This window comes from Eptatretus burgeri, chromosome 5 (assembly GCF_056783735.1).
Source record: "Eptatretus burgeri isolate ZD-2024b chromosome 5, Ebu_testis_v1, whole genome shotgun sequence".
NCBI lineage: Eukaryota > Metazoa > Chordata > Myxini > Myxiniformes > Myxinidae > Eptatretus > Eptatretus burgeri.
The window spans coordinates 30,961,606-30,976,063 of NC_140965.1; the positions used below are offsets into that span (position 1 = coordinate 30,961,606).

The following is a 14,458-nucleotide window of genomic DNA, read 5'->3' on the forward strand; positions in this document are numbered from 1 at the left end:
GGGAATCAGAACGAAGTTTGAAGGGCTATAAAATCGGAACGAGAGCAAATTTCAAAAAAATGGCTCGTGTTGTTCTAGATAATAGTCCATAGTATCAGAATCACTAATAACATTTGATCTCTCTTGATAAATGAGGGAGGAGATACGATTTGAAAAAGAACGATTTTCGCAACTTTGATAGCCTCGTGACGTTGACCTCGACATTGGACGACCTTGAAAGTTATATCGTTGTGCATGTCTCATCGACCTCTACCCATTCCACTAATGGTTATTTGTCTCCACTCGGTTTGATTGTGGACGGACTGACGGACAGACTTCGAGACTGGGGTGATGAGGTCATCTTTACTGAGATGATAGAGATGACCTAAAAAGTGGAAGATGTATCGTACAATCCAGATTCAACACAGGTTGGGTCACCATCCAAACTCGGCAGCCAGGCAAGCAGGAAACTGGTTCGGAATGTCACCGTAAATCAAACAATGACTTTTTCAAAGATGTGAAAGGCTTTTTTTGTTATTGTTGTATACATTGCCAAGGCTCGAATGAGAGCGAACACACAATGCACGACAAGGGGGGCAGGAGAGGGAAGTATAAAATAGTAGGGAACAGGGACATTTGGAGATCTGTGGAAGGGAGAGGGATGGGGTTAGGTCAGGTCAGGTATGGGAGCATGCGCCAGAGCAGCGCGTCGCTGCATCCACTTTCCACCGGTACTCCAGGGGCCTACGTCTGGCCATCCCCCAGGCAGATGCCTGGCTCATCCCATCTCCTTGAGATGCTGATCAACCTGCTGCAACCATGAGGCATGTGGTCGGCCCATTGGCCTCCTACACTCACGAGGCTCCCTTGCTGAGAGAAGCTGATGAGCAGGATCAGCGTCAGGAAAACGAGCCACATGTCCATACAGCCGCAGCTGATGCTCACGGACTATGCAGGTAACAAATCTCATTTCAGTCTCTCTCAGCAACCACTCATTGGACACAAAGTCTGACCAGCGATAGCCAAGGATTCTCTGAAGAGACCTGGTACCAAAATAATTAAGTCGCCATCTCAGATCCCTGGTCAGAGTCCAACTCTCACATCCGTAGAGCAAGACTGGGAGCACCAAGGACCTGAAGACTTGGACGTTCATCCTCCTGAACAGGTACAGGCAGCGCCACACCCCATGATCCAGTGAATCCATGACTCTCCAGGCCTGACCCAGATGTCTATTGACCTCTGGCTCACTGCCAGCAGAGACATGAATTTCAATGCCAAAGTAAATGAATCTCTCCGTGACCTCAACATCCTTGCCACAAACAGGTACAGACAAGATGGCAGCAACCAAGATGTCATTGAAAGCCCAGATCTTAGTTTTGACCGAGTAATCCCGTAATCCCAGTGGCTCCGACTCTTCATTCAGCACCTCGAGTGCCCCAAAAAGGATATCTTGAGTCTCTGCAAAGATGACTGCATCATCTGCGAAATCAAGGTCCGAGATCTTGACATTCCCAAACGATGTACCGCAGCTTGATCTCTCAGACATCCTCCCCAGAATACAGTCCATACAAGTGCTGAAATGTGTAGGGGTCAGTATACACCCCTGACAAACTCCAGTAACAACTGGAAATAACTCTGAGACGGTATCGCCACATCCCACAGCACTCTCAGTACCAGAGTATAGTTCAGACATCAGATTGATCAATTTTGGTGGCACCCCACAAAGATCCAGAATCCTCCAGAGGGCATCCCAATTCACTGAATCAAACGCTTTGCAGAGATCAAAATAAGCTGCAAGCAGCCCCTGCCAAAACTCTCATCTGCGTTCAGTGAGGACCCGAAGAGCAAGGATACGGTCAATCGTTGACCTCTTTGGTGTAAAGCCTGACTGCTCTGGACGCTGGTATCCAAGCAGATGGTGGCGAACCCTATCAAGAATGATCCGAGCAAAGACATTGCTTGGCACTGAGAGCAGTGTCACCCCTCGGTAATTGCTGCAGTCCTGGCGATCACCCTTCCGTTTCCAGGGAGGGACCACAAGGGCCATCTTCCAGTCAGTTGGGATGATGCCTATGTTCCAGGCAGAGCACTGAACTGCATGCAACGACATGAGTACAGCATTTCCACCAGCCTGGAGAAGTTCAGCATGGATGCCACAGATCCCTGGGGCTTTACTCCATTTCAACCGGTTCACCTCAGCCTTTGTTTCCACAAACGATGGTGGATCACAGTTGATTGGAGGGTCAGCAATCGGGATAGTAACACCCCTGACATCCAACTCAGCTGGTGAATCAGCCTGGTACAGCCACTCAAAGTAATTGGTCCAGTGGTCCTTCACTTTGGACTCCTCTGTTAATAGCCCACCACCCTCTGTTCTACCTGCAGTACCACAAGGGACGGGCTTGGAGGAACACAATGCACGAATTTCCCTATAAACAGGACGACAATCATTTGACCACAGGTGATGTTATACACCCTCACAGATTCCTTGCACATCAGCCTCCTTGTCCACCCTCAGCACATATACAGTTTTACCCCTCAACAGCTCATCTCTGCCATTCAGCCTGGCCCTGTGACTGGTCAATGGTATCCAGTTTCCCTTGAGACAAAATTGTTCTTCACCTTGCTGTGAGTTCCAAGACATCCACTGGCAACATCAAGGATGGTGGTCTTGAAGGCACGACACAACTCCTCAGGATTCCCAAAAACACCAAGCCCCCCCCCCCAAATCTCCATTCAGCCTGTTCACAAACTCCTCAGCTACCCTCTCATCCTTGAGCTTGCCAACATCCAACCCAGGCTGGGATGGTATCATTCTCCCAGATTGAAGCTACAACTTCAGAGTTGCTACAATAAGCCTGTGTTCGGTATTGAGGAACTGAGCACTCCGGTAGACCCTGCAGTTCTGGACCATTTTCTTGCAATCATCAACAAGCACATGGTCAATCTCCTTTGCCATACCACCAACATTGGAATACCAAGTCCAGTGATGAGCCTTTGGGTACTGAAACCATGAACCAGCCAACCTCATCCATGACTTCTTGCAAAGTCAAGGATTTTAGTGCTATTCTGGGTCACAGTTCCACACCCATGGGGACCAACACATGTCTCATAACCATCCCCATCAGTTCCAGTCGATGCATTGAAATCTCCCAAGACTAGAAGAGTCTCTCGCCTGGGGTAATGATCAGCAACAGGCTCAAGTGTGGTGTTGAATGTGTCCTTCACGGTGATATCACTCGCCTCAGTAGGAACATATACAGAGACCAGAGAAATGACACCCAAGGAGTTACGAATCCTTCGTCTCCTAATACGCTCGTTGACCGGTGTTACCTGAATTACCATTGGAATCAGCTTATTTCACACAGCATCAGCAACTCCTTGGGCATGGTAACCATCAGCGCGACCAGACCAAGAGTCAGTGCAACCACCCACCATAATCTCACCACATTCAGGTCTCCGAACCTCAGAGAATGCTGCAATACCCATGTCCAAACACTTGAGCTCAGATGATAACAGAGACAGGTGATAATCCTCTTTTAGGGATGGGACATTCCAGGCACCCACCCGAAGGGACTGCATCAGGTTAACGCAAGGAGATCGCCGTCTGGTGGACGACACCTCAGCACCACCCTGACACACACTACCGCAATATGACCCAGGAAGGTTACCCCGTGGTTTTCTTCCTATCATCAGTGGGGGTCCTGAAGGATTTGCCCCAATCCTGTCATCCGGTTTGCTGAGCGGCCTTGCGGAGGGAAGCTACACAGGAGGTACTCCTACAGAGTGGTTTTTCAGATTTCTTTGTCGTACGCTTTGCGGAGCGAAGGGTTTTAGAGTGGCCGGAATGTAAATCCTGCTACCAACCTAAAAAAATAGTAACCCAACTGCAGGAGGACATCCGCAGACACAGTTGGGCACTAGATATGGATGGCCGTTGGCTCACAAGGAGCTCCTCCGCCCTTTGACAGGTTTTGTTTTTAATCCTGCTGGGTGTCCATATCCATACACCCTCCTCACCAAAAAACCTGCTGGGGGGAGACGGTTTAGTCACCGACAACCCGACCATGAAACAGGTTAGGACAGGTTTACATGATACCTGTAACAAGTCACAGATCTAATCTGGCCTGACCTGACAATAAGTCAGGTCATCTTATTGTGGGTGTTCATCAATCAACAATATCCCATTCCTCTCACAAAGGTGCAAGAAAGAAGCCATTGTTGAAAAATACTTCGAAAAGCTCATATGGAGTTTGCAAAAAACCATCTTGATGATACTGCTGTCATTTGGAGAGAATTTTTGTGGTCAGTCAAGCCAAAATTTAATGTTTTTGGTCTAAATTCAAAGCATTACTTCTGGCAAAAACCTAACACTGCATATTACCAAGTCAACACCATCCCTACTGTCAAGCATGGTGGTGGCATCATCATGTTATGGGGCTGCTTTTTATCAGCAAGGACTAGCAAGCTTTCCAGGATTTAAGGGACAATGGACGGTGCAAAGTACAGGAGAATCCTTCATGACAACCTGCTTGAGTCGGCCATGAATATGTAACTGGGGAGGAGATTCACATTTCATCAGGAGAATGATCTGAAGCACAAAGCTAAAGCCTCACAAAGCAAAGTGGCTGAATATGAAGAAAATAAATGTTCCTGAGTAGCCCATTTAAAGTGCTGACTTAAACCCAATTGAACATTGATAACAAAACTTGAAGATTGCAGTCCATCAACGATCCCCATCACACTTGGCAGAACTAGAGCAATTTTCACATGAAGAATGGGCAAATATTTCACCATCTCACTGTGCAAGGCTGGTAGAGATATACCCAAAAAGACTCATAGCAATCAGTCCTGGAAAAGGTGCTTCCACCAAGTACTGACCTCAGAGGCTGAATACTTTTGCAACCAGTGATTATTGATTTGTACTTTTTTTTTTTTTGCAAGTATTCCTAACATGTAACTTCCTTAAACTATAAGTGTTTAGTTATATCTCCTCAGTTATGAATAAAAAAGTTCATTTGGAAAATTGTTTCTTCATAATTCATCTAAATGTGGCATTATTTGTTGGGGGTGAATACTTTTGCAGGCCACTTTAAGTGCATGTGCTGTCATTTGTAATAAGATGTGTATTTTAGCCTGATATCATAAACAGAGGTTCATATCAGACACAAGTGGAAATTACAGTTCAAAAAATGATATTAGCCTGGACGTGGCCGCAAGAGAAAACTTGATCGAAGATTACAGCAAAGGATTGTTCGAATGGTGGAGAAAGCACCTCGATCAACTGCCAAACAGATTCAAGCTGACCTTCGGACACAAGGTACGACAGTTTCAATTCGCACCATCCATCGCCAACTCGATGAAAGGGGGTTCTATGGTAGGAGATCCAGCAGGACCCACTGCTGAGAGAGGGACATAAGAAAGCCTGACTGGAGTTCACCAAAACACATCTGAACAAGCCAAAAATCCTTCTGGGAGAATGTCCTGTGGACAGATGAGACAAAATTAGAGCTTTTTTGGTAAAGCACATCATATCTATGTTTACAAAAAACAAAATGAAGCCTTCAAGGAAAAGAACATCTTCCCGACAGTCAAAATGGAGGTGTTGCAGTGATGTTTTGGGGTTACTGTGCTGCCTCTGTTACTGGGTGCCTTGAATGTGTGCATGGTATCATGAAATCAGAAGATCACCAAGGCATTGTGGAGCTCAATGCTCAATCCAGTGTCAGAAAGATGGGTCTCGATCGAAAGTCATGGGTCTTGCAGCAGGACAATGACCCCAAACAGACTTCAAAAAGCACCCAGGAATGGTTCAAGACAAAACGCTGGATTGTTCTGAAGTGGCCAGCAATGAGTCCAGATCTAAATCCCATTGAATACCTGTGGGGAGATCTGAAAATAGCAGTCTGGGGTGTCAATTTTGTCAATGCCATTTATTTTTATTTTCTGATTTAAAAGGATAATTTAAGTTCTGAATCAAAAACAAAGGTTCTGTTATATTGACAGTGAACGAAAGAATTGTGCAGACCAAACACTTTTGTCAATTTCAACTTATTTTTAGAGAAAATTGTGAGTTATTTGAAAAAAGTGCAAGGGTGCCAATATTTTTTGCCACAACTGTGAACCACATTTTGCTGCAAAATAATTTAATATACATACTTGCATAACATATAGCATACCCATGCCTATAGCTTAGAATAATGTCAACATAAAATGACTTGATGATTTTGTCACTAATATCGGTTTATATATCAGAATAGAAATGCCCAATTAATCACTATACATGTGCACAGAGGTACAATTCCCAGTGCTCCAATATCTGAAAATGATAATTTGGTATTGCTGCAGTCTATGCATGTGCAAGATTTGGTGCTTTTATCACAAAGTGAACAATTGTTTTGAAACTTTGGATTATGCCGACACACAGTGTGGAAAATGCAAAATTGCCTTCCTGTATGCTTAATTTTACCAGGGTAGGATTTTGAGAAATCGTTTTGCCTAACCTGGGCATCATTTGGTCAAGTGGAAAATGCTGCCCACGTCATGGAAGAAGCTGATGTGCGTTTATATTCAATTCATGAAAAAATATCTCTTTTTGCAATAGATCACATGACTTTCCAGTCAAAGACTAACATATTTATCCTTTTGGGCTCTTCATTGTAGAATTGGCAAAAGTTATTCTTCCAATCAGAAGCACTTCTGCTAATTTCATAATGTGGTTTCAACACCTCCAGAGAGGTGTTCATACATTGAGATTCATTGAACCAGCTTCAGTAAGGATTATCATACTTCATTATCTTGCCAAAACGAAGTTTTTGCAAGATATGTTAGTCAGCTTGTATGTTTTTTATTTTATTTTATTTTATTTGTTTGTCTGTAATCACGTCTCGATCACTCTGCAGAGCACAGTTATCATTGGAAATTTTTGTAACTTCGCATATCAGAGTCCTTTGGAGGTCCCTTTCAGCGCATAAAATTTTCAAGGTCAAGGTCACTTTGTCGCAAATCAGGGGAGTCGACGAAACCCTTATTTTTTGAGTAATTTTGATCGGATCGTCTTCAAACTTCATGGGAATATAGTTCATGGTCTGGCGCTCAGCTGATTAATTTTTGGTGGCGATCGGCCTTGACCTTCATGGTTAGCGCTGGAGGTCGAAAGTTTTTGACCCCAAGGTCAAATTTTGAAATCTTAGATACCATATCGAGTAATACCTCATATGAAAGCGCTTGATAAGTGCTTTCCAGATCTGTCAAAAGTTTGACGCTATGACATCATTTGATGACGTCATGACGAAAAACGGATTTTTCATGAAAATTTTATTTCCTCAGTTCTCATCAAAATCTCTTGATATTTCATGTACAACGGTCCTGGAGAGATACCATTAACCGTATGAAAATATAAAGGTCAAGGTCACAAAAAGGTCAAGCATCAAGGTCGACGAAACCCTTATTTTTTGAGTAACTTTAATCGAATAAATAAGTCACTCATGTTCACATTTTGGCAAGATACTGGTCACCCTGGGAGTGACATTGGTTTTTTTTTATTAATCGGTTGTTTGTTTTGTTGCAGGATCTACACACATCGAGAATATCTGGCATTCCCCTGCCCTGTGGCCATTTGCTACACAGGTTTGTCATGATGATGATGATGTTGTGTTTGCACATGTGCATGCCCACATTAATATATCATATATTGTACAAGAAAAAGAGCAGCAAACATAAAGGTTATAGGTTAAAAAAAATCTCTGCCGAAGATTTCAAATGTTTTACAGATTGAGAGCTCTTTTATCTTATACGAGCAAACACATCCCGTTGCTTCGCTGACGGGAATATTAAGTGGAGTGGGGGAGTAAGGAGGAGGGGAGGGTGAGAGGGAGGGAAGGGTGAGAGAGAGGGAGGGGAGGGTGAGAGGAAGGAGGGGGAGCAAGTTGTGGTACGGAAAGGGAAGGGAAGGGAAGGCAGCATGAGGTGAGAGTGAGGTGGCTGAGGATCGCCTGGTGAAGTATATAATTAAATAAGGCCGTTTATTATCTTCAAAAGGGGTGTTTTAATTAAGCCAAACACCCAATTTTCACTCTTGCACTTCCTTGGAATTAGCTTAGTATGTATGCAAAGTTTCAGACTGCAAGGTTGTATAGTTTTGGAGTTATGAAGGACACACACACACACACACACACACGTAGATAGATTTCCAATAATCAATATTGGTATTGATTCTGAATGAAAAATTTCCTCGATGCTGAGTTTCTCAAGGAAGTTGGATCAAAAATCTTTATATTATTAATCTACAGCAAAAAAGTTGGAAACTCACAAAGTACAAAAATTAGGTTTGAAATGTACAAGGAAAATAGTAATTTTGCACTTGCACCTCTGTGTACATTTGTCTCCCATCCATTCATGTTGATCTGTTGTGATGTATTTTTTAACTACCTCCACCACCTAAGGTGGATGGAGGTTATGTTTTTATCCCTGTCTTTCTGTCTCTTTGTTACTTGTGGAAATTGAAGATTTTTCAAGTATATTGGTTGGTCTTGTGCATTATTCTGTCTGTCTGTGTGTATGTTTCTTTGTATGTCAATCGCCGACAGGTCACAATTTTAAACCGATCTTCACAAAACTTCACCACATACTAGAGTTAATCATAATCAAGAAGCCTATTGTTATGGATGTCAAAAGGTCAACATAGGCCAATGGTCAACAACTTAGGTGAGATTTCTAAAATCCTCAATTTTAATCCGATTGACTTGAAATTTGAAGAGTTGCATATTTGTTCATTGAATTCAACCACCAATTATTTTTGAGATTAACATAAGCCAAAAGTTCAACATAGACTAAAGGTGAACAACTTAGTTGAGATTTCTAAAATCCTCAATTTTTATCCGATTGACTTTAAATTTGAAGAGGATTTATATTTCAGGTCATTGAATTCAACCACAAATTATTTTTAAGGTGAAATATATTTTATGGACTTCGCAAGTGTCGAGCAATGCATGACATCTTTCTTGTTTGTTTGTTTGCTTGTGAACAGGATATCTCAAAAAGTTGTGGACCGATTTTGACGAAATTTGATGGAGAGCTTGGAGATGTAACATGGATGAAATGATTAGGCTTTGGTGAAGATCTGGATCCAGATCTGGATCTGAGAATTCTAAAAGTGATTTTTCACCATTGAAAGATGAGGCCAAAAACGATATACAGTAAAGCACACCATCTCAAAATGTTATTGATGGATTCGGATGAAACTTGGTGGATGAGTTTGTTCAGTGACAAGAACAAGCTGATTAAATTTTAGATCGGGTCTGAATCCAGATCCGGCCTATGAGTGGGATACAAAATGTAAACTAATCTGCTTGGCAGAGGTATGCACTCTACCGAGTGCCCTTATAGTTCTTATTTTCCAACTACAAATTGTGGGCTTTACTCACCTTTTTTTCTCTTTGCATTGTGTTTGCAGGACATGTTTCAAAGACACATTGAAAAGTGGGTGAGTAAAGGATCCAATACATGTGATTCATTCATGGTGTTACCTTAGCTCTGCCGCGTTTAAACTTGATGTTGAATCAGAATTTTAAAGATTTGTTCTATCAATCTTCAAAGGAAAACTTGTATATGAGCAATGGATTTTTTGGTTACTGTTTTTTTTCGAATTCAAGCAAATTCAAGATTGTGATGTTAGATGTGGAGTCGTATACAGTGGAGTACTCCTCAAACACTCCCTGCTCATCCTTGCACCTGGATTAGTGGGCCAGCTGTTCTATGCAATCATATTTTTTATGCAGAATGGGTGTGATCACACACCTTTTGGCCAGCAAAAACTGGTATATTTGTGTCCCTTTAATTCATCTCAACTTTTTGACTTTACTGCTTGCAGGTTCTATCGCTGTCCATTGTGTGTCCGTTCGATGGTCTCCATGCGTGACTTCTGGAAGGAACTTGATGATGAGATTGCCATGACACCAATGCCAGAGGAATACCAGTCAACTACCATCATGGTACTGGGGGTTAAAGGCATGACATAGAAGAGGGGCTTTTACAGGCACAGGCATGTTTTGGCAACGTATAAGGAACTGTCATGAATTTGATAAACATGACCTTAAAAAAACAAAAAGCTTACTTCGACAGCTTTTACTTCTTCCTTTCCTATTTGCTATGTATTTTCGACTACTGTTTCATAATTTGTTTCTTGGCTCTCTTTTTGTTCTTTCTTAAAACAAAACCTCTTTATATTTATGAATATTATTTGGGATATGCTGATTTTGCAAGCAATTTCGAGTTTTATTTAGAAATTATGCATACTGATGAAATGCATGAAAGTACAAGGGACATCCAGAGGCCAACAGGATGGTGCAGAGGTAGTGCACTTACTTTTGAAGTGTCAGACCTGGGTTTCATTCCTCACCTGATTATAAGCTGTCGGATTAGTGCTTTTTAGGCAGGGCATTGCATCACCACGTGTGCCGTCCCCTGGATGGACATTAAGCTGAGTGTCTGCCACATTAGTTGGTCCTTCATGAAGAGTAGGTGAGATATCACCAACATCTGAGCCAAATTCAAAATTCCTGAACTCTCAGTTGAGTATCCCATGTCAAAAGTGTGTGACCCATCCATTAATTGTCACCCCTTGGCCTCGCCAATGAAACTGCCTCAGCAGCCTTACGCACCTAAAAGTGTGAAGAAGATAAACAAAATAACCACAATTTGTCATGCTCGGTGGGCCAGTTCATGAAAGAATTGCTCCAAAAATCTTTCCCTAACCCACTCCACAAGAAAGTGATATTAAAAGGGGTGATTAAAATATGTAGTCGAATGAATCGTCAACTGGTATGCAGAAAATTTCAGTAAACGCTTGGAATAACTAAAGCACTGTCTGAATTGCATTCAAATTTGGCAGACATATACCCACCTTAGTTATTGTCCCCAAAGCAAGTTCTCTTGGAATCTGGATTTCTGTGTTCCTTCCCTGGGCAACGACATGATACCCTTTCAGTTGTATCTTGTTCTTGAAGCCGCTGTTTGGCAGAGTCCCCATTGCCGAGTTCAGCGAAGAACATTTCTTGATTTGAGCTATTGGCACAAAGCAAGTTCATGATCTGAAATTGACGAACTTAATTAAAGGAAACTGAGGTTTGCAGATATAGACATCATGACTTTGCTGATAATGGAATGAAGAATTACCATTCTGTATTTCATTATAAAACACAACTTTTCAAGGCGTGTTGTAATTTTTTCATTTTATAACTAACAAGCAGAGTACCCACCCTCTGGGTAGGTAAAGTTTGTGCATTATTTGCAGAAAAAGCAGTCTTTACAAAAAAAAACTCAATATGTTTGCGTGGTGTGCACCTAAAAGGTTCTCGCTGGTCTAAACTCTAAAGGGTACATTTCAATAGTAGTTAGAGTCGAAAGGGTCTAATATTTAACAGATAGAAATGTCTAAGGGCTCAAAACCGTCTAAATGGATAAAAAGTATTTGAAAAGGTCAACATGGTCTAAAGCTCGAAATGGTCAAGGGTCCATGCTGTCTAACATGTATGAAGGGTGTAAGGGGTCTAAATGTAGTGTTGAGGTCTAAAGGGAGTCAAGGAACTTAAGGGTGGGTCGAAAGGTGCTAGGGGTTTCAAGGGTATCTTCTTCTTCTTCTTTCGGCTGCTCCCGTTAGGGGTCGCCTCAGCGGATCATCCGTATGATCCGCATAGTGATTTGGTACATGTTTTATGCTGGATGCCCTTCCTGACACAACCCTGGTCGCCTCTTACGACACAGGGATATGGTACACCTATTTTAACCAGGGTATACACCGGGCCAGTACAGTGGTACTCATTTCGCCGACCTCGGAAGGATGACAGGCTGAGTCAACCCCCTGGTGTATTAATTCAGTGGCCCAACGGGGCTTGAACTCAGGACCTTTTGGATCCCAAGACGCTGCCCTAACCACTGCGCCAACACCAGGCTAGGGGTTTAAAGGGTATAACAAGTCTAAAGGGTGAAAGGGTCTTAAAGGTAAAAGGGGTTGAGAGGGTTGAGGTTCTAAAGGGTCTATAGGGTCTAGAAGGTCTTTGGGTCTCAAACTTAAATGTCTTAGTATTTTGGGTTTTCTTTTTTTATACATAGTCAAGGCTTTTGTAGAACATCGAGCGTATTGAACAGATCAGGACGTAACAGACAAAACAGAACACAAAACATGCATGCATGGAATGGGAAACTCCAAGGAGGAAAAACTGGGAAATTAGGAGGAATTTGGGGAGGGTTAAAGAGGGTAGAAATAATCATGGTTTTGGATTGGGAACGATCTGAGATGGCAGTGAACAGCTGTCTTGAACACCTGAAGGAAGAGTGAGATTGAAGAGGATGTGGAAGTTGATTCCACAGGCAGGAAAAATAACAAATGAGTAGAGGTGAGCAGTGTTCCTGGATTTAGGTCGTTTTACCAGAAGAGGGTCGATGGTAGACCTTGTGAACCATGCAGAAAACTGGGGGTGGGAGTGGGGGGGGGGAGGGGATAAAGCATGGAGAAAACAGAGGGTGCAAGACCAGAAAGGAAGCGGTAGAAGACAAAGACCAGCGAACTGTATGTGATGGTGAAGTGATAACCCCGTCGACTCAGCTTCAGCGTGGGAGATTCTAATGGTCTTGAAGGCCTTGATTTCCAGTGTCAAGCTGAATAGGATGTGAGGCAGAGGAGCCAGCCTAGAGGGGAGGGAGATCAATGTACAGATGAAGGCCTTGCAGGTGGATAGGAATTCAGGTGTACCAAGGAAGGACTTTGTACAATGGAGGATGCCCAGTCAGCAGCTGGCTTTGGAGGCCAACATTGAAATATGGTTTGCCCAAGAAAGATCATGGCTGATGATGAGAGCCAGGAGTTTGAATAACTGAACCTCCTCAAGAGGATTGTTGAGAAAGTAGATTGGGGGTGGGGGGGGATTGCCAGATGGTCCTTTCAGAGAGGGATAGTGAGAGTGTGAGATCTGTCAGTGTTGAAAGACATGTTCTAAGTGTTTGACCAGCTTGTGATTTTTTTTTTAAGTCTGAAGAGAAGGAAGAGCCTGCCTGTCTGAAGGATGAGGGATGTCACGGCAGAGGGTGGAGTCATCAGCAAATGGATAAAGAGGATTTTCCAGAGTCGGAGAGATGATGGATGAAGATCAGGAATAAGACTGGACCCAGAACACTTCCTTGGGACACCACCAGCCTTGACAGGGAAAGAGATGAAAGAATTCCGTTGAGTGTCACACATTGGCTACGAGAGTGGAGGAAGTCAGGAGTGTGGAGTTGGCCTTGGATGCCATAGGCAGAGAGTTTGGAGAGCTTGGTGCAGCTTGGTGAGATATGCATATATGCAGCTTGGTGAGAAGGCAACAACTGTTGGCGCAATTATTAGAAAATGGAAGAGGTTCAAGATAACAGTCAATCTCCCTCGGTCTGGGGCTCCATGCAAGATCTCACCTCGTGGAGCCTCAATGATCATGACAAAGGTGAGGGATCAGCCGAGAACTACACGGCAGGACCTGGTCAATGACCTGAAGAGAGCTGGGACCACAGTATCAAAGAAAACCATAAGTAACACACTACGCCATCATGGATTAAAATCCTGCAGCACATGCACGGTCCCTCTGCTCAAGCCAGCGCATGTCCAGGCCCGTCTGAAGTTTGCCAATGACCATCTGGATGATCCAGAGGAGGAATGGGAGAAGGTCATGTGGTCTGATGAGACCAAAATAGAGCTTTTTGGTTTAAACTCCACTCGCCGTGTTTGGAGGAAGAAGAAGGATGAGTACAACCCCAAGAACACCATCCCAACCGTGAAGCATGGAGGTGGAAACATCATTCTTTGGGGATGCTTTTCTGCAAAGGGGACAGGACGACTGCACCGTATTGAGGGGAGGATGGACGGGGCCATTTATCACGAGATCTTGGCCAACAACCTCCTTCCCTCAACAAGAGCATTGAAGATGTGGTGTGGTTGGTTCTTCCAGCATGACAACGACCCGAAACACACAGCCAGGGCAACTAAGGAGTGTCTCCATAAGAAGCATCTCAAGGTCCTGGAGTGGCCTAGCCAGTCTCCAGACCTGAACCCAAGAGAAAATCTTTGGAGGGAGCTGAAAGTCTGTGTTGCCCAACGACAGCCCCGAAACCTGAAGGATCTGGAGAAGATCTGTATGGAGGAGTGGGCCAAAATCCCTGCTGCAGTCTGTGCAAACCTGGTTAAGAACTACAGGAAACGTCTAATCTCTGTAATTGCAAACAAAGGTTTATGTACCAAATATTAAGTTCTGTTTTTCTGATGTATCAAATACTTATTTCATGCAATAAAATGCAAATTAATTATTTTAAAATCATACAATGTGATTTTCAGGATTTTTATTTTAGATTCCGTCTTTCACAGTTGAAGTGTACCTATGATAAAAAATTACAGACCTCTACGTGCTTTGTAAGTGGGAAAACCTGCAAAATCGGCAGTGTTTCAAATACTTGT

General features: G+C 43.1%; 1 protein-coding gene across 3 annotated transcripts in view; it reads left to right on the top strand.

The window, feature by feature from the left end:
- The window catches only part of RCHY1 (ring finger and CHY zinc finger domain containing 1), a 73,434-nt gene that overhangs the window by 54,599 nt on the left and 4,377 nt on the right, over window positions 1-14,458 (top strand). For all 3 annotated transcript variants that reach the window (XM_085881271.1, XM_085881273.1, XM_085881274.1), the window contains exons 6-8: window positions 7,550-7,608; window positions 9,434-9,463; window positions 9,851-9,971. In XM_085881271.1, coding sequence (XP_085737397.1) covers window positions 7,550-7,608; window positions 9,434-9,463; window positions 9,851-9,971 — 210 coding nt within the window. The remainder of the gene's footprint in view (window positions 1-7,549; window positions 7,609-9,433; window positions 9,464-9,850; window positions 9,972-14,458) is intronic.